Source organism: Cyprinodon tularosa, unplaced genomic scaffold, assembly GCF_016077235.1.
Source record: "Cyprinodon tularosa strain WSP-4 unplaced genomic scaffold, ASM1607723v1 ctg430, whole genome shotgun sequence".
Lineage (NCBI taxonomy): Eukaryota > Metazoa > Chordata > Actinopteri > Cyprinodontiformes > Cyprinodontidae > Cyprinodon > Cyprinodon tularosa.
The window spans coordinates 1,347,684-1,368,255 of record NW_024039153.1 but is presented as its reverse complement, the minus strand read 5'-3'; the positions used below and the strand labels follow the sequence as shown (position 1 = coordinate 1,368,255).

The following is a 20,572-nucleotide window of genomic DNA, read 5'->3' as shown; positions in this document are numbered from 1 at the left end:
CTGTAAATTGCCTTGAGATTAAATCTGTTATGAATCAGCACTCTGTAAATAAACCAAATTCATTTTAATTGAATTAATCTTTTTCACAACATTTTTTTACACTGAAGCCAAAAACTTGGTTGTTTTTCATTTGGTTTGATACGATAAATAAGAGCAAAGTATGGATAAACTAGGCAATTGATTAAGTTTTCAAAGTTTCTCTCTGAGTCAGTTTTTTTTTACTGGGATTACAGCTTCCATTTCCTCTGGCTGTCAGTCTGTGTGGCTTCGTCTTTGATAAATGCTCTCCTGGCAGAAATCAGGCCCGTCACTTCAGGTGGCAAAGCTCTGATGATTGTAGTCATGTAGGTGTGCTGGATTTCATTACGGGGGTGTCAGAGTAAATGGGTCTGACTCCATTTACACACCACTGTTTTTCAAAATACTGTATTTTCACGACCATAAGGCGCACCGTACTATAGGGCGCAGTCTCAGTTATGCGTGCCATTTCTGTATTTAACACACCCATAAGGCGCACCGGATTATAGGGCGCGGGTTTTAAATACAGGTACATGTCCTCTACTACGTTTAAATACCTCTACTGGGTATTTAAAAATACAGCGGGGGCAAAACGGAGTATTTTGTGCTTTATTCATGTATTTATTACAAAGTATTAATCAAACCTGGGAGCTGGTCGTGAGACAGACACATCGCAGATGACACAGAGCGCTATGATCACTCCTCTGAAACAGTTTATTGACGCATAAATTAACTTAAAATCCTGAAACCTGCCGACAGAATATGTTCGCTTTTATTATCCTGGTGCCTGCAGTTTAGATTATTTAGATGAAAAATACCTACCAGCTGCGGGGGTGAACCGCAAGGAGGTGCCCCGGCCAGAGGCTGCTGTTGAACGGGATTCCTACTGACAGCGCAGCGCTGGTATGTGGGGGTCTGAGCGGCTCCGATAGAAATAATTTTAGAAGGTGGGATTGTAATCTGGATGAACTGACTGCAATGATTAAGTTTTCAGGTGGACTTTCTCACTTAAAAACATATTAAAACTACTTTATTCCCACTGATCACAGCAAATATAGCTGCAAGGCAGAGAAAGGATAGAGTAGCTCCGCCCAACGCGCGTCAGACCCACTTTTGCACCGCGCAGCCAGAGCAGCAAAGCTGCTTCAGCCGCGCGTCAGAACTAACTGGTATAAGCAGCAAAAATGAAGCAGCAGACGCGTGAACGTAGCCTTACTTTGAACGGCCGGTTCACACCGATGTCGAGCGGTTGAAGTTCCTTTGTCAGACCTCCCGGAATAACAGCGAGCACAGCGTTCATTTGTTTCACCATGTTTTTCACATCGGCTGTGAGATGGGCACGCATGGAGTCACGGATTAACAGCGATGGTGATGAGCGGAAAAAAACACCTGGTCTCCTTACATTCACCTCCCTCAGCCACTCTTTCATCATCTCCTCAATGAGGAGATGAGGAGTTCTGCATAAAGCACATACCTGTTCTTTTATACACAATCCACGCCCACACTCCCCCCTTTAACGTTCTCATGGTGGTCTCTACAACGTCCGCAGTAACAACACACATAGGGCACACCACACATTTTGAGGGGAAAAAAAGACCTTTATATGCGCCTTATAGTCGTGAAAATACTGTAAACTAAAAAATATGGCATCGTCTTCCTTCCGCTTTGTGAAGGTCTTACTCATGAAATCCATTGTAATCCCAAGGAGTATACATACTCTTTCAGTATACTATATATGATATATTGAAATGTTTTACAGCTGGAAGGATCTGATGAGATACTGGGCCATCATGTCAGCTGCAGACAGGTCAGCTCCTCTCTTTTATGGAGTGAAACCAAGCGGACAGTGAGAACGCTTTCTCTGTTGTCAATCAGCCAACATTCCTTGCATAGTTCTGTATGTTTCTGGAATGTAAACGTACGTCAGGAAACCTATTTTTAGGACGTTTTTCCTTCGTTGCTTGTAAGTTATTGGCTGAGCAGAAGGGTTCCTGCCTCTGAATTTAACTCCACACTTAAACATTTGGTGGGATTCTCCATAAGCAAAGCCTACCTACTGGTTTGGAGTTTGTTTACATAATTAAGCTTTGCTTAATTCCTTTCCTTGTGCATTTTCTCCAAAATGTTAACATCCCTCCCTCCCTCTTCCCCTCTCCTGCAGGTAGAGAGCTGCGGCTCGATCACAGACTGTGCAAGTATTGGCCACAGTTACCCTGGGCTGTGTAGGCCGTCCATTTCACAAGTCCACAATGGAGACATGGATTCACATGCAGACATGAAGCCCGACGCCTGCTTCCCCAAACAGGAGAAGAGGGAAGTGGAGAATGGAATTCCCAGATGCCTGTCCTCCTACCAGGATGAGGACAGTTCTCAGGGTCAGAGCCCGAGTCCCTCACAGGAGAACGGCTTCCCGTCCAGCCTGGAGGAGCGGCACTCGGAGGAGGACAAGGACGACGGCCTGATGATGCCGCGCAAGAAAAGAGGGAGGCGGAAACTGGAGCGACCGACGAAGTGTGAGTGCTGGCCGTGCGTCTGTGTGGAGCAAACACGAATGATCCAGGAAGGAAGTGGCAGATTTAACACATGTACCAACAGAAAAGGCCCAAACACAAAGAAGCACCTGCATAAATAGACAGGGCTATTCATAATGTTGCCTCTAGAAAGCTGTCTAGGTTTATAGATATTTTACTATCATGTTTTTATTATCATCCATTGTTATGTTTCTAAAACAATTAAAAAAATACAGGGTTCGAGCGGGTCCTTAAAAAGTTTTAAAAGGCATTGAATTCTTCAAAATAAAACTAAGGCCTTAAATGGTATTAAAATGTTTTAAATCAGCCTTTCGTAGGTCTTCATTTTTAAAACATCATAAATAGGATTATTTTTATTATGAGTTATTTTTGTAATCTAAATAAAACATTAAAATTGACATTTTTTTTTATAAAAAAAAAAAATGGCTTGCCATTATTGGTTCCGTCCCGATAGCGGAACCAATAAAAGCGCTGTTGCGGCCGGGACATTTGGGAGATGCACCATTAACGTTTGGTCTGGAAAACATGAGCAAGTGTAAATGTAACCAAAATTGTCTCCAGCCAAGAGTTTTCTCCATGGATAAAACCAGGGAACATACATGAGGCTCAGTGGATTTAGTGCAAGAAGCGATTCAAGCTCAGAACGATGGGAATTAAGGCAGTGGAGTCGCACATGCGAAGCACGAAACACAAAGCGTCAAAATGGAGTTACAGAGAAACAGCCGGTATTTCTCAGTTTAGTTCCACCCTTGTCTCTGCAACGCCTCCACTTATCACCAAATCAAACATACTAAGAAAACCATACAAAGAAAAATAGCTGCAAAAAAGACTTAGCACTGGTTATGTTGTGGCTTTAAAACTGATTTGTTTTGTTCCCTGCTAAAACAAAGTTTGTGAATTCAGTTAAATAATTGTTAAAATATATCCGTCATTTGTGTGTTTTTAGCTTTCTTCCTGTGGTTTATGTTAAAATAAACCTTTGAGTTAAGTTGTCGCAAGCAGGTTTTTCTTGTGTTTCTTGTAAATTTGGTCTTAAATTTTTATTTCAAGTGGCATTAAAAAGTCTTGAATTTAACTTGCCTTATGCTGTAAGAACCCTGAAATAACCACACTTGTAATTTCTATCACTTTATTATGTTAACATTAGCCAAGACTGATGTCCAGTAGAGTTTGAAAAATAGTTTTGCAGCAGTATTGACCTATACAACCTTTAAATCTCAGTTGAAAAAATAATTTAATCTGAAGAAATAGTTATTTCTAACAAAATAACCAGTGGAACTGTTGAAACCAGTGCTATTGATTATTTCTGTAACCCTCTTTTACCCTTTTCTTTTCACCCTTCACTCAGACATAGATGAACATTGTAAAAGCTTCAGTATTTTTCGCGCTATAGAGCGCACCTCACTTTAAGCCACTCCCACAAAACTATTTGAAAAAAATGAATGACCTAACTAAGACTCCCATTGGAAAAAAAAAAAGCCCACAAATAATCCTCCACTCCATATACATGGGATGGATGATATACTACACATAATAACGCTGGGAGCCGTGGGACAGAAAATGTTTTATTCCTGTATTAAAATGCAGATAGTGCGGCTTTGGAGACTTGATGACCAAAAGACAAACCCAAAAAGCCAATAGAGGCAAGATAAAATGACTTCTGATGTATTTGCCTAATTCCAGATGTTTTTACTCCTAAGTTCTTGCTTTGACTGTAGATATGAGCAACTTTAGGTAAATAACTGCATTTTAAAAGCTTTACCTGATTTAAAACTCCACACATGCAGCTTAATTTAAAGGCATATCCTCTTGTCTCCATAATTCTGAGTAGTCGAGAGAAATAGACCTTTGTGGAAGTGTAATACATGGATTTTTATGCAAAAGCTTAACACGTTTGCATCAGCTTGAAAATCAAAGCATAAATTCAAAAAATGCTTTATTATTCTGTTAATATTTCTTACCGGGTATTTTACCCTCCAGTTCATAAGCATACTCAAAAAAGGTTGCTTTTCTTAACGCTCTGTAGTCTAACATTCCATGTATGCAATAAAAAGATATATTTTCACTTGCTGTGAACAAAGCATGAACCTGGCAAAAAAAAAAGATTGAACTATGACAAAGAGGTTTTATTGATGTTGTGCTTTAAGTAAAGATTGGTATTATAGGCTCCTACACACAGTCCCTCTTTGTAGGCCTGTTGCTCCCTCGGCCACGTGCCTCCCTGGTCCCTCTCTGGGGCCACAGAGTCACCGGCTGTGACCTTGATGAGGAGTGTGGTAAATAAACATCTAGCAGGGGAAGGAGCACCTTATCTCCTGGTAACAGGCCTCCTCTGGGAGCTGCCAGGTCCCAGGAAACAGCCATGCCAGTTGGATGGCATCGTGCCCAGAACTCCTCACAAACCAAATCTGAGCTCTGGTGTTTCGGGGCTTGTTACGTCTCGCCTGGGCAAACCCCTGAATAACCCTGCTCACTGCTTCTGTAACCAGCTTAGCATAATAAAACACCTTTATTTTTATTGTTTAATGAGGCTGTAGGGTGTTTATCCTATTTGTTATAATGATAACTTTACAGGCAAAAAAAAGGAGTTTTATTCTGACTGGCTGGCTGGGTTTTGTTGCTCAGGAAGTAAGCAGCCACATCATTTGCACGCTAATTACTTGGGTTTGAGTCTACAAAACTTTATAGAAGAAGAAAATAAGCAGCACATCTGGTTTGTGTGTTGTGTTACAGCAGCACTGTACTCAAAGTTAAGATGTTATATGAAAGGAGTTTTTCAAAGGTTAACAATTTGCCAGTGTGTGAAAAACTTTGGAAAGTGTTTTTAGTATTTAAAAAAATCAGATTTCAAAGGATCAATAGATTTATACTCATCTTTATCCCACACACAAAGTCCTTTCTAAAGCATTCACACTCATGGAATTCTGTGTAATGTAAGGAAGACTAAAAGTACGGAAAGCTGCAATGTAAAGAAAGAATAATCCTATTGCTTGCGGTCATTTTTGAAGTTGAAACTTAGACAACTTTTATTGTCATCTTGTATAAAAAGAGTTTATACAAAAGAAATTTCATTTAGTACAGCTTTCCAGACAGTAAATGAACATTTCCATTCCATAATGTGCTGTAACTGGCATCACTGGGTTAAAGCGCTGTAACCTTGCTGTAATTGGGGTATAATCATATCTTTTTTTCTTTTGCAAAATAGTTTAAGCTCATTCAGACCATCTGTGAACATCACTTTTTAAGTCTCCACACAGATTCTCAATGGGATTTAGGTCTGGACTTTGACCATGCCTTTCCAGTGCTTGAAAATCCACCAATGTAATGATTTCCATTACAGCTCTAACTCGCATGGTTAAGGTCCATTTCCTGCTGAAAGATGAACCCACTCCATATTCTAGAGCAGGCATGTCCGAAGTCGATCCTCGAGGACCGCTGTCCTGCAGGTTTTAGAGGTTTTTCTGCTTCAAGACAGCTGATTCTGATTATTAAAAATCAGCAAAAGCCTGTTAACCAGTTATCAATGGAAATCAGCTGTGCTGAAGCAGGGAAACCTCTAAAACCTGCAGGACAATGGTCCTTGAGGACTGACTTTAGACATGCCTGTTCTAGAGTCTTTTCGGCCCCTGCGTTGAGCCCAGTCCTTCTTCTTCATAGGAAAAGGATCTTCACTGCATGATGCCACCAACGCCATCTTTCGTTATGACAATAGTGTACTCATGGTGATATGCAGTTAGTTTTCCACTTTTGAGTAGAAATTAACATAGAAAAAAAATGTTTCATTTTACTTTGTTACTTTTGAATAAAAAAACTGATCAAATCAATTAAAGTTTTGAGTTTGTCGTGGGACAAATTGTGGGAATCTCCATTATCCTGTCATTTTAACACATTCTGAAGCATAAAAATTAAGGATTAAGCAAAAGGCATAAAGTAAGGATTCTTTGTTCTCGCATTGCCCTTATGGCTTTGAAACAGTCTTGCAGAAACAGACTAAGGACCAAATTTCAACCAAAAGCAAACGGCCCGTGTACTGTATGGCCATGTTGCTCTAGAAAGCGGATTCCGGAGCCAAAATCAGCAAAACAACTTCCATAAAGTCTTGTTTTTGACAACCATCACAGTTTTCCTCTTCAGGATGAAAAGTATTACCGGTAGTTTTAGTCACATTTTAGTCATTACTATATGTAGAAGTTTTAGTTGACTAAAACTCAAAAAGCTTTTAGAATAGTTTTAGTCACCTTTACAACAACTCAACTTTTGCAACTCATAAAACAGCTAACCTTTACAATTTCGAATAACAACCAGATTCCTTACCAGACTGACGGCTTTAGTCTAGATACCACCATTGCTGGAGATGAAAACAATTATCTTTGCTTTTGGGTGGAAACCTTTGATTTCTAGAATTCCAATAAGTTTTTTTATGAATTCATGCCCTACTTTATAAAGATATAAAGCAGATCTAGTTCACCGCATCACATTGGTTAAAATAGCAGACATACAAGCTATACATAAAAGCATGTCCCTACAAAAACAGAAGGGAACAAAAACACATCAAAGATGCTCACCAAACCTGTGGATACCCAAACTGGGCATTTTTCAAATCAGCAAGGAAATTCAGAAGACTTGCAGCAGAACATAACGGTGAGAAAATTAAAAGTAAAAACACCACTATCCCATATGTTGCCTGAGTCTCTGAAAAATTCAAGAGGATTTTCTCCAAACATTTCAAACCAAACAAGACCCTTTAAACAGAGGCTAGTGTCATAAAGACAAACCAGTTCAATGTAGTGAGGAATGCTCTGATCTTTATATTGGAAAAACTAAGCAACCTCTCCCAACACAGAACAGCTACCTCCTCCGGACAAGACTCGGCTGTACATCTACATCTTATAGACAAAGGACATTCTTTTAAGGACCAGAATGTTCACATTTTGGACAAAGAAGAAAGGTGGTTTGAAAAAGGGGTGAAGGAAGCCATTTATGTGAAAAAAAACCTTAAACAGAGGGGGTGGACTCCGGTTTTAGCTCTCAAAAACCTACAATGCAGCGATAGAGTTGATTCCTTCCCACTATCATCGCAACTCCCACCCCCATAGAGGGGACCAAAACATCTTGCCTGTTCAACCAGGCCAACAATTCCCTCTAATGACCCCCCTTTCAGGGGCATAGACCTGTATCTGGTATTTCAGGCTAACAGAGAACCCAAACGACTCCCAATTCCTAATTCTTCCGTTTTAATTTGCATATTTCTAAGCCAAAACAAGGCTTTTTTTGGGCCACTCTATAAAACCTTGAACTCAATGCTAATTCTGACATTTTGCATTAAAAAAGCTTCCTGGATGGGAAGCGAAATGTCTTAAAACTTGAAAACAAATTCCAGTAGATTGTTTGTTTAACTTTTGTTGAATGTCTATGACCTGGATGACTGAGAATCTTTGCCAGCATACAAGCTAAGAACGTAAAAGTAAAAGGAATTGTTTTAGACATACAGCCGTTTCTCAATTCACGTCAAGTCCGTTCTTGGCGAGAACGCAGGAAGATCAGACTTGACGAGAACGCGAGCACGCAAGCACGCATGTGTATTGGAACAGAAGCGTACTCGTGACGTCATCACAGGCAACGTTCTTTAGCATTTCTTTAACAGTCAAAACTATTTATTCCCTACACAAAACATTTTGAAAACAATATTTTTAATTTCTAAAGCTTAAAAAACATTTTAAACAATTACCGATCCGCAAAAAAACGCTATCAGAACGAGCGGTAGTTCACACATAACTAGACCGAGAGAAGTGCACTACAGACGGGGTAACATTAGCCCTGGCTGCGGTTACCCTCGGAGGTCTGCTGGTCACTCTGGTCCGCTCAACGTCGGACTTTTTTTTTTAAATTTCGCACTAACTCTGTAAACAGGCCACACAGGGAGGCTTAAATGTATAATGTTATCACCTCAAACGATTTCAAAACGTACTTTTGAAGAACAACAGCAGCAGAAAATGGAATGTTTAACTTACCACTGTGAGCGCTGTCTCGAATCAAGCTGCGGCCGCGGGGCATTCTGGGGAAGCGGTCAGTCTGAAGAACGCACAAGTCTGCTCTGATGCATGCTCGATAAAGAGGGCGGGGCGAGAACAACATCCGGGGATTTGGTGCGTTCTCGAGAATTGGAACGGTACTCGGGCTGAGGCTGATGACGTGTCACGAGTACACGAGAACGCTCAAGAACGCATATTGAGAAACGGCCCGGTTTTCCATCCTAAAGTAAATACTTCCTGATCTTCTAAGATTTATGCAGATCAATCAAGCTTCAATGCTACATAGAAAGCAAAGTGCAAAAGCCTTTTACTTTGACAATTTTGGCTTTATTTAAGAAAAAGTCCCCCTCGGTTACTGCTGCTCAGTGGTTAATATAGATTTAAATTCTTGCTAGTACTACATAAAAAAAATATTGGCCTATATTTATTTATTACTCCCTTAATGTATTATAGAATCTATATATATATTTTTACATGCATTTTAAACGTCTGAAAGGAGCACCCACAAACGTTTTTATCCTGTCTAGTCCCATCAATGAAAATCACACCTACGACTCTACATGTTTCGTCTTCAAAGATCCATGTTTAGCTCATCGTTTCTCGTTATTTTCATTTAAAAAAAATAAAAACAAGAGCTCTAAATGTGTTCTACCATGGAAACAGAAAATTAAGCACAAGGGGAAATGTATAGTAATTAATCTATACCAAGTTTCCATAGTCTCCAGGGTGTCCACTTCCCTCCACAAAGGTTGTTTTGTATTACCGATCAGCATCCAGACTGGGGCTGATGCAGCAACAATTGACAATAAAGTGTTTATTACAGCTGCAGCCAGAGAGTAGAGAGCTCAGCAGATAGAGCGGGGACCTAAATCGATATTCAGCTTCTGTTATCCAGATGGAGGGCACAGGAAGGATTTTAGCTCCGCCTGGATTGCAGCACTGCTGAAGCTGGAACCCACTCAAGCTGGCAAGGTATACTCTCTCTGGGCATCACAGGCCAGCTCCTCTCACAAACCCAGCGACCTTGGCACTCTGCATGCCTCACCAATTTGTTATGTAGTCAGTTATTCCTGAGGATCACAATGAGAGCAGGGAGGGAGGGCTCCAGCCACACATGAAATGATCTAAAAGTGGCTGTTAAGAAAGAAGACCTCTAAACAAACCTGCCATCAGAAACAGCAGGGCTCAGGCATCAACTCTTTACTCATTCTGGGTCATTTTACTCATTTAGGCCCCAGCCGCTACACGGATGCGTCCTTCCTGCAGCTGCATTATTCAGTATCAAAGAACCTTGACGCTTTTAGAAACTATGAAACTAATACCAGAGATGTTGGCAGGAGCTTCTGTGATAAAGCTAAATTTAGCTCGCTGTTGTTTTCATTCAATCACCAGTAAAGAACTTCCATTAATCTCAACTCCTGACAGCTGCAAGAGTATTTTGGTCATCAATGCTCGCTGTCATCAGCGCTCTGTTGAACACAGACAAACAATGCTTTTGAAGAATAAATACCAGGCCGATGTTTTTGCAGACTTCCGGAGCTGAATCTGTGGCCAAGTTAGATGGAAGTCCAGCTGGAGTATTTACTGTGCTTGAGTCGGTTTTATTACGCTGCGGTTTGAGGGCCCCTGACACCGGGCTATTTTTGTCTGACTTATTGCCGCTTAATTCTCTCTTTATGTTGTGCAACTTCCTCCAAGCCCGTTTTCTTCCTGTGCATGCTGCTGATAGTATCATGGCACCCCTCTACATCATTCATTCACAATAGTAGAATGATTGGCCATTTGCAGGGTTTTATCCACTGATCTGTTTGTATGTCAAGTTAAACAAATGGAGGTCTCTTCGGAGAGATGCATAGAGAGTTAATATTCTGGCCAAGGGTTTTTTTTTGTAAAGCATGTAAATAAAATTAGAGATTTCTTTTATTTCTCTTTAAGTATGGAAGCAAATCGTTACCATATTTAAAATGAAAAAGCATTTTCAGAAATGCTTTTTCAGTTTAAGAATGTGGCTGCATTGTTTGACTCATAAATGAAATTAGTAATCAATCATCCTGTTTGCATTTTCATTTTCTTCTTTAACACCGCTCATCCTTTTACGTGATTAAAATGAAAAAGAAAAAGACATTTGAGATTTATTTTTCAAAAGGTACCCCAGCAAATACATACCAAAATTCAATTTGAAATGTAAAATTTGAAAATGAAAAATGACGTGCACAGCGCCCCCTACCGAACAAGATGGGTAGCCCGGTCAGCAAGGACCAGAGGAAGAGCAGCTGCTGATGTCAATCTGCTGCGCCCGCCGCTCAGAATGCTTTTTTCATTTTCGAGTTATGGACCGTACTTTTCAGGCAGACCATGAAAAGGATGAAAAGCAATGTCCGCTGTGTTTTCTCTCTGATTATGGCATAAAATGTGCAGTCTTAAAGAAAAAAATGCAAATGAAAAAGCATTTCTGGAAATGCTTTTTCCTTTTCGAATTTTACATTTCAAATTGAATATTGATATCGCCATCAGGTTTTATACCTGCTAATGAATACTCCCATTTTTCCATTAACAGTAGCATTGTAGGCATGATGTGTGCGTCAGTGTAGCCGATCAGCTCACAGCACCGTGGGCAGCCATGGGTGTTTGTTTAAAGTAGATGCCACAGAATAGCGGGAAGGATAACTTCCTCTATAATGCATCTTAAAATCAAGCGTAGAAAAATACTTCTTCTAATTAGATACAGTTTTCTGTGAATAAATAGTTTTTTATCTATTAAAATTTCTAGTCTGAATTCAAATTTGTACAAAGGAGATTTTATTTAAATGTAATTGTGTAATTTTCAACCCGCTGTTACATCTTTTGCTTCAACCCCCCCATTATTCATTAATTTTTCTCATTATGAATTGTACAGATTTGCTTATCCAATATTAATATCGCATATCCTTCACATATCAGCCTAAAGGGAGGATCGGTGGTTCAAGCCCCACTCCCACTGACTGCAACTCTGGGTCCCTGAGCAAGACCCTTAACCCCATACTAGGGATGCACGATATAATCGGCCCCCTATCGGTATCGGCCTTAAAACTGAATATCGGACATCGGCCACCACACCGATATTTAACCCGATATTTGATCAGCTTCTGAGTTTCTAAAGTCTAAAAAAAAAAAAAAAAATACTTCTTCTTCTTCCTCAAAAACTTCTTTTTTACAGACTTAAAAACTTCTAAAGACGAAGGAAAAAATATTGATACATTAAAATATCACAATATCTTCATATGCTGATATATTGCCATTTAAAAACACCATATCAATCTCTTTTACTAATGAAATATTGCTATATGTCATCGTTATGCTACGAAATCCCCCGAAAATTCGGGAAATTTTGCCTTTTTTTTATATGTTGATATATTGACGCGGTATCGATCTATTTTACTAACAAAATCTCACAAGAATTTGCAAAATATCACGAGAGTTTGTAACCGAACGATGAAATTTCACGAGATTTTGAAAGTAAAATAGATCGATACCGCGTTTTTAAAAATCAATTTGATATCAGCATATGAAAATATATTTGAGTATATTATTTTTTAAAGTGTCAGAAAAGGATAACAAAACTGCTATTTTCAATGACTACTTATTTTTGTCCAGCTTTAACATCGGTATCGATATCGGTTATCGGCTACATGAGTTTTAAAATATCGGCATATCGGATATCGGCCAAAATCCCAATATCGTGCATCCGTACCCCATACTGCTCCCCAGAGGGATGGGTTAATGCAGAGAGTCAATTTCTTTGCTCCGTACTTGTGAGGCTGTAATGACAATAAAGTTGAATTCTATTCTTTTCTATCAAAAAACGGTTAAATCGTATCAGCCTGCTTTTAGAATCTCCGATATTGGCAGGGTGATAGAAACCCTCCTCTTCTGTTTAATGTTTGGTTACGAATTGGAGAATACTAGATGGGTCCATTTTTCTCAGAATTCTCATAACTGTTGTTCTTAACTCTTTGTTCTTTGTTCTTTTTAGGGCTGAAATAATTATTGTGATTATTATTGAAATAACCATCAAGTCATTTGGTAAAAGAATCATATCGTTACCTAGAGAAATGGTACACAGACTCTAAAAGATGACATTTGCCTAAATAATAATCTACCTAGCGCTGTAATTAGACAAAATGTTGACTTTCTTCAAAGATAAACTTAAACATAACTTTTTTGTGTTTTTGTTTTTTTTTATTGTGATTCATTTCAAATGCTCAGTAAAGGTTTTTTCTCTAGTTCCAAATTTTTTTGTTTAGAAATATTAATTTACTCAGTGTGCTTTAGATCAATTTTATTTCTACATAAAGAAATAATTGATTATTCGATTGCTACAATTACCAACAGGGATAGCCCCGCCTCTTTAGTGGATCTCTAGCCATTTTCTAACATCTCACACCACAAAATAGGTAATACAATTATGCATGATTTAGGTCAGTATCAGGATCAGTCAATACTTAAAGCTGTTATATGTTTTATTATTTTGTACCAGAAATTAAAACGGTGCGGGACATATTGAATCTGAATTATCTTTGCATGGATCTAAGTACTCTGATTGTCATTTTCCTCTCTTCTGTGAATGATTGAGGTTATTTACTGTGTCCCTGTCCTCCCTCTAGATGTGGAGCACAAGGAAGACGATGGTTGTGACACAATCAAGACTGAGGTAAGATTTCTGCGCTGTTGTCATCTCTGGATCAGTAAAACGGTTGCACACCTGTTTCTTCCTGTCCATAGTTGTTTCTTCAGCCTTTAATAATCTTTTCCTTCAGTAGTTCTTATTTTTTCCAAAAAGAAAAGTTTCATTGTTTAAGATGAAGAGGAATAAACATAAAGTTTTGTTGTTTTTTCTTTTCATTCTTGCTGTGATTTGCTCAAATGATCAGTACAAGTCTGATACTGGAAAGTGAAAAAAAGTGTGAAGAGTGTGCTTAGCTCTGTAATAATTGATAGATTATTAGCAATATTGAAATCCGTTGAATTCTCTTTGTTCGGCTGTAATAAAAAGCGGATTGGAACGTAAACCGAAGGGGTCCAGCAAAAGATGTTTGGGAACTACTGTACTAGAGAAAAGTGTCTCCGATCAAATGCTCTGCACTCATTAAAGATCATAATACAGTGACTATACTAACAAACAGTGACTATACTAACAATAGGTAGAGAAAAGATCTCTGTCCCTTAACTTCACTCTGATATATCTGTTAACTCAGGCTTATTCTTTCCAAAGCTTTACTTTTGATCTCATCAAGTCATGCTATTATTTGCTTGGTTGCATGTGTGAAAAATAAGATTCACCATCATTTACTGGTTTCTAGCAGACAGCTAGTACTGTGCTGAAACTGGCTGGTGTTAGAAATCCATCTAGAAAATAAAAGGACTTTGGTTCTGGGTAGGGGTGTAAATCACATCCATCGTGGCGATTCGATTCAGTATCGATTTCCTGACCCAACGATTCGATTATTTTCGATACTCAAGAATACACCACGATTTGATTCAAATTTGAAATAAATCAATGAAAGCTGTAATATCGTTATACATTTTATTTGAGAAACAGCAGCAAATAACAGAAGTAGAAAAGTTGTACTCCATCTATTCCTATTAAAACCTCATTCACTGAAAAATAATAATACCCCTGCGTTATAGATTCTGAAAGGCCTTGCATCAAAAAATATAGCAGTTTTTACGACCGAAATTGCGGAAAACAACTTATGAAGTTTGACCCGCTAGAAGAGCGAGGTGCGCGAGAACGCTGGGACCCTTTTTCCATCTGGATCTCCGTTCTTTTTGGCCCTCATGTCCCTCCGTCGTCGGACTAAACTCGCCCCCACTTCCTCGCCGCCTCGGCCGTATCTAGACCCACAGCGTGTAGCACAGACCACGCTTCAATATTGAGCATAAATCAAAAATGTCTGTGTCAAGCTCACTGCAACACACTGTTGTAAGAGTATAACCAGGAAGCGCGGTATGAGGGCAAAATAGATTTAGCGCCACCGCAGCACGGGAAGAGAATTACATCCAGGAGCAAATGGATAAAAATAGACCGGAGGGAGAAAAAAAACATGAATCGATTCTCTTGCAGACGTATCGATGCATCGGATCGTCGGCTGTTGGATCGATGCATCGATACAAAACAATTATTATTTACACCCCTAGTTCTGAGGTTACTTTGGTTCAGAACATTCGTTCATCGTTTACTCTGAACCAAAGTAATCCCAGAATACCATCCCACCGCCACATTTTACTCTAGGCATAATAATCTCTTACTAATATTTGGGGTTGTTTATGTGCCTTGCATGCCCTTATGGAGTTGGGATTTATTTTTGATCATCACACCTATTCACACAAGATTTTGTGTGTTTTGTTGCTCAAAATATTTATTTCTTAAACTACACTCTTTAGGACTGTTATAAAGGAGAAAAAGGATGTTTGTTTGAAATTGTAGAGAGCTACCAGTAGTTGTTGGAAACTGCAGCACCTTCCGTTCTGCTGACAGAGATCAGACATTAGGGATGCTTTCCTGGAAAACACTAATTCTATTTTTTTTTTTTTATAGCAAATGATGATAACTTGAAAGGCTTAATGTGCATCTTTCAAAAATATAGTATTAATATAATAAAGCCAAAAATCCTTCTATTAAAATGGTAAAAATAAACAGATAACAAAATACATGAAAAAAAATAACTACAAATGGTTTTGGAGCTTTGTACATTTTATACCAACCTTATGCACAATTTTTGATTTCGTTTTTCCTTTTTTACTTCATTTAGCCAAAGCACATTTATATTTATATCTCTGTGACTATTTTACCGGCCACCTTTAGCACATCGAATAGTTGCAGGCTTAGTTTTTGTGGCATTAGTTGTCCATCACAAGTTTGAGCTATCTGCCTGCTTTAGTGATTCCCTCCCTTTGTGTTGATTTAGCCAAAGCGCATGGGGGTTAAATTAATCAAATATGAATAAAACATCATACCAGTTTTACCAACAGCTTTAGAAGATTGCAGACTTCTTAGTTTAACACCCGAGTCAGCGGTTGCCTTTTGACATCACCAGCTCAGTGGCTTTCCAGTTCGTTTCAGTTTGCGTCTTGGTGAATCCATTTCTCATATTTGTCATGCCTTAGAAAGATTTTTTCTTTAATTTTTTGTGACTTTTTTCCATGAAATTAGTGAAAGTAGTGCAGACGAGCTGCAATGTTCACCATAAACTGTCTTGATTCCACATTGAAATGCTTTCAATTTCAAAAACGAGAAATCAAATAAGAAATCCTTGACCAATTTTTATTACTTGCAGAAATTTATAATGGAAGGAACTGCAAATTAAAACCCCTCATAGAACTTCAGACCAGGGTTGTTAGTTTTATTTTTTGTAACCTTAACTTTCCCAGATTTGAGCTGATAACTGATGTAGGGCTGCAACTAACGATTATTTTAAAAATCGATGAATCGGCCGATTATTTTTTCAATTAATCGATGAATCGGACAAAAAATATTTTTTATATCAACCTCTTTATTCCAAAATAAACATTTTAGAAAGAACAAACAAGCACACAAGTACAGGTTGCTCATTAACTGTACTGGTGCAATATGAAAAATAAATGTTTGTGTTAAAACTACGCAAACTTACAGGAGAAATGTAGCTGTACATCCACAAATTATAGGCTACTTTGTTTCATAAAGCGCAAAAAAAGAAATTTTTGTTTTTAACAATAGGCCCCCCCATTTCAACAAATTTGTTTTTTTTACACTAATAGAGTTCTACCTTTTAAGACAGGAAAGTATAGCAGTTAAAGTTGCTACTTGAGAAAATACTGAACCATAGAGATAAAAATAGCCCTGTGATTCAAATTATAAATTGTATTTGGAATAAAAATGAGAGAACTAGGGGTGTTAAAAAAACACATCCTCCAAAGACAGATATTTACATGGGAATGTGGCAAATATAATTAATTGACATATTACTGATCTTGCTGGATTTTATTCTGCTTTACTTCCATAAATTGCAGGATCTTCTTTACTTTATTTTTGCCGGAAGATTTAAACTTTAAAAGCCTTGCCCTCATAATTTGCAAGTTAATTTATTTATAAAGAAAATATAAACGCTGCTTAAGCTAATTCAAATGAAATTAAAAGTAAAATAAGTAGCCAACCTTATCACTGTCTGTAACCTACTAACACGGTAAGGAAAGCATCAGATGAGCTACCTGAGAAACTAACTTAACGTTTCCCCACTTTAAAACCAAACAAACATGGTGGTTCCGTGCCATGTTCATTTGTTTTGACAAAAGTTGCATGTTACGACTTTTTACACTTTACAAAGCGCAGGCTATTTTAATTATTGTGATCAATATGCGCCGTCAATCCCGGCGCATGCGCGCTTCATTTGCAGTCTGGACGCTAAGGGTAAACATCCTGCGGCTCTGACTGCAGCGCTGAGAGGGACTCCTGCAGGAGAACGGGGTTGGGATGGGGGAGGCGCCCCACGGCAGAGTAGGAACGATACATGCTTTCACGTAAGAGTCTCCAAAAGCCGCCAGTGACGCCGTAAAAAGTCGCCAGATTTGTCGCTAGTCGCTTTTTTGAAAAATAGTCGCTGGAGGGGTCTGAAAAGTCGCTGAGTTGGCAACACTGCACCTGCGGCGCTGACTCGCTCTGCCGTATTTTTTTTTCTTCCCCCGTTTCAGTCAAGTGGATGTGATGACGGTGGCGGCGGATGACGCATTAATCGCGCGACACAACTAATCGATGATGAAATTTGTTACCAACGCTTTTAAAAGTCGATTTTTATCGATTTTATCGATTCGTTGTTGCAGCCCTAAACTGATGGCAACTAGCAATACTCCTAAACTGAATCACATATAACACTAAATTACTTGTTTAAAGTTAAAGATTTGGATGGCAAACTCACAGCTAAGTGTCTTTACTTGGAGCTTGACTGGAAATCTGAGTGGAAGCCTAAGAGCTTACCTGTAAATTGAAAAAGCAGTAGCTCTGTCTGGCTTTTTAGGAGATTTAGCTTTATTGTATAAATTTAACAGGTGCAGGTTTTTTAAGGCCATTGCTGATTATTCTAACATTAGTCTAACTGATCAGCGACATGTGTTGCCAGTTTATTGAGGACAATTTTCAAAGCTTATGTTGCACAGATTTACATGATCAAAATGAAACGGTAATAAGAAATTTTTTACAACTATCTATTTAAACAAAAAGAAACATGCATTAACAAATCAAACCAAACATGAACAAGGAATAGCAAATGGAGGGAGCCGTTCATGTGCTTTATGTGATCTGAAGGCATGGTTGCTGAACACACCAATAAATCGGTAAACATATGCACGCATCGATGCCGATAAGATAAAATAAAATAAAAACCATTAATATTGGCTTACCAATGTAATGCTTTATATCTACTTCAGTTTAAGCTAAAATGCTACAAATATTCCAGCAGGATTCAAGCGTCCTCATTAAAGGTCCAAATATGTTTTTTTAAAGACATTTGCTTATCTTTTGCTGTTGTGCTCTAATAAAAAAGTAATGTAAGAAGAAATCATTATATATTATATATGTATTACCTGTTTATGTATGTCTCTGCTTCTTCTTCGTTTGACCTTATGAAAGAAATGGTACCTAGTGGTCTATAGATGTGAAATATCAAATACACTTGGGGGCATCCCTGGAAAAATTTGCTCCGGTATTTTTTTGTTGACAAAATTCTTAGACGCTGTGACCTCCCTTAAAAAATCAACCAGTTGTCTTAATATTAAAGCAGTCAGACAGTTAAACTGTTCATTTCAGATTGCATCTTCTTAAATATGATGAGTGGTAAAGTGCACAGCTTCTAGAAAGCTCTACTCAGCTCGTAGGTTGATTTAAAAAAAAAAACCAAGTAGCTAATTTGTTTTTTCCATACCTTAAACAGGGAGGTCGAGGCAGGCTACGAGGGGGAGTTGGTTGGGAGATCAGCCTTCGACAGAGGCCAATGCCCAGAATAACCTTCCAGGCTGGTGACCCTTATTACATTAGCAAGCGAACCAGGGAGGAGTTGATGGCCAAGTGGAAGATGGAGGTGAGTACCCCAACTCTAAACCAGCCAGCACAGGCTGCAGGGTGGGAAACAAGCGTTGACAGAAGCTGTTAGAATCAAAGATCAGACTCTAGGAGGATTCATGACCAAGTGTATTTGATGTGTCATTTGATATGTCATGAAGGTACCATTTATTTCAGTGAAATTTCCTCGGTTGGATTCTCCTTTTCAATGCTCTGTTCTTTCCTTTTCCTACGAGCAATGGAGAAATTACATCCATGTGTTTGGGTCACATCTGGTTTATGCTTCCCTCTGTCTGAAAACACTAAGATTTACTCTGTTCTCTGTGCTTTTGATGTCTTACTTCAGAGGCGAGGGAATATTCACAAGATTGATCTCAACATGCAATGTTTTTTATTAGATGCGCCTGAGATGAGCTGAGTTTAACTTAGGTAATTAGATTGTGTTGAATTAATTGGAGTTAATTTTAGTTAAATAATGTGAATCAACTTTAACTCAGTTGACGTAAGCTGTTTGTAAAGTTGTCTTTAAGGTATAGTGGAGGATTTTCTTTTTCCGGGCGAATCTTCTAAATAAGTGGTCCTCCTTACTGTCAATCATTTTGGTGATATGTTTACGTGAGGCCGTCCTACGACCTAACGTCCCGTTAGTTATCTTTTTCTGCGCAAGCCCACTTTCACGCGTATATCTGTGGTGAGCTACGGTTTCAGACAGTCATTGAAAGTCACCTTTCTCACCGTGGTTCTTTGTAATTAGCAGAGGGTGGTAAGTGAAAAAACGCCTACGAAGTGTATGAGAAGAAAAGAAAGGCCTCAGAAGAGAGAAAAAAGGCCAAAGCGCCTTTGGGAGATTCTTTCATGCGAAGGCGTACACTGGAAGTGTCATGATCTTTTTCAGCGATCTGACCCACATGCAGGAAACCACTCAGAGAAACCAGGGGAGGGTTTAACAGGTTTTATTGAACACAAGTCGAGATGGGTCCAGTGTTACTCAGAACTAGGGTTGTCACGATACTAAACTTTTCAACTCGATACCGATACTAAGGAAAATATTTGATACTCGATACCATTTTCGATACCACAAGGATAAAAACAAAGACTCCAAAAGTCTACAGAAATATTTTCATTAATAAATAAAATACAATAAATAAACACAATAAAGGTTGTATGCTGTGCATAATATTAAGCAAGCTTGATAAAAAACTTATAAAATTCAAATTAAGCGTTCCTTCCTTGGCTATGCTTTGCACACATAACAATGACACTAGCCGAACTGGTTAAGAAACAAAAATAATTCTCAGCAGCTGCACCTCTTACAAAAAAAAAGTCTGAAAGTGAAAAGAGCACAGAATTATTCAATCACACAGTGTTCTGAAAGTGCATTGTCCTCTATTCTGCACTTTAGATTAATGACTGCTTAGGTGCCACTGGTGGTGGCACTGTATCGATACTTTTAAAAAAGAGTATTGTATCCGGATACAACATTTCAGTATCGATACTTTTTTGAGTTTCAATACTTTTGACAACCCTACTCAGAACGCTGGTGAACCGGCACTGGAAAGTGAGAAGGGAAGTTCAGTGTTTAGTTCAGGCTCAGTGGGAAATTTGAGCTACGATTGCAAAAGCAGAAACAGCAACCGGACTCACGTTTCCAGAAAAGGTGTCCTTCCTAGAATGCAGTTGGTGTGGATTGGTGAAGAAATTGGTTGACTCGTTGGAGGGCAGACAGGGTTTACCCAGATTAAGTTGGTTCTTTGAGGAGCGGTGGAGCTGACTGCCACTTACATTTCCTGAGGTACTTGAACGGTTCGTGTGGAGATGTAACCCCTGCTCAGTGTGAAGCTCAAACAATCCTTTGGGGGGAAAGTAGGTTCAAATCTCCAGTTTGCATCCAAGCTCAAGACAATCCTTCCAGGGGGAGAAGG

General features: G+C 38.8%; 1 protein-coding gene across 4 annotated transcripts in view; it reads left to right on the top strand.

Annotated features, from left to right (window-relative positions):
* dnmt3ab (DNA (cytosine-5-)-methyltransferase 3 alpha b) overlaps positions 1–20,572 on the top strand; it is an 82,798-nt gene that overhangs the window by 28,598 nt on the left and 33,628 nt on the right. For 3 of the 4 annotated variants that reach the window (XM_038299528.1, XM_038299527.1, XM_038299526.1), the window contains 3 exons: positions 2,180–2,531; positions 13,225–13,271; positions 18,523–18,669. In XM_038299528.1, coding sequence (XP_038155456.1) covers positions 2,180–2,531; positions 13,225–13,271; positions 18,523–18,669 — 546 coding nt within the window. The remainder of the gene's footprint in view (positions 1–2,179; positions 2,532–13,224; positions 13,272–18,522; positions 18,670–20,572) is intronic. The other variant, XM_038299529.1, reaches the window with a different exon arrangement.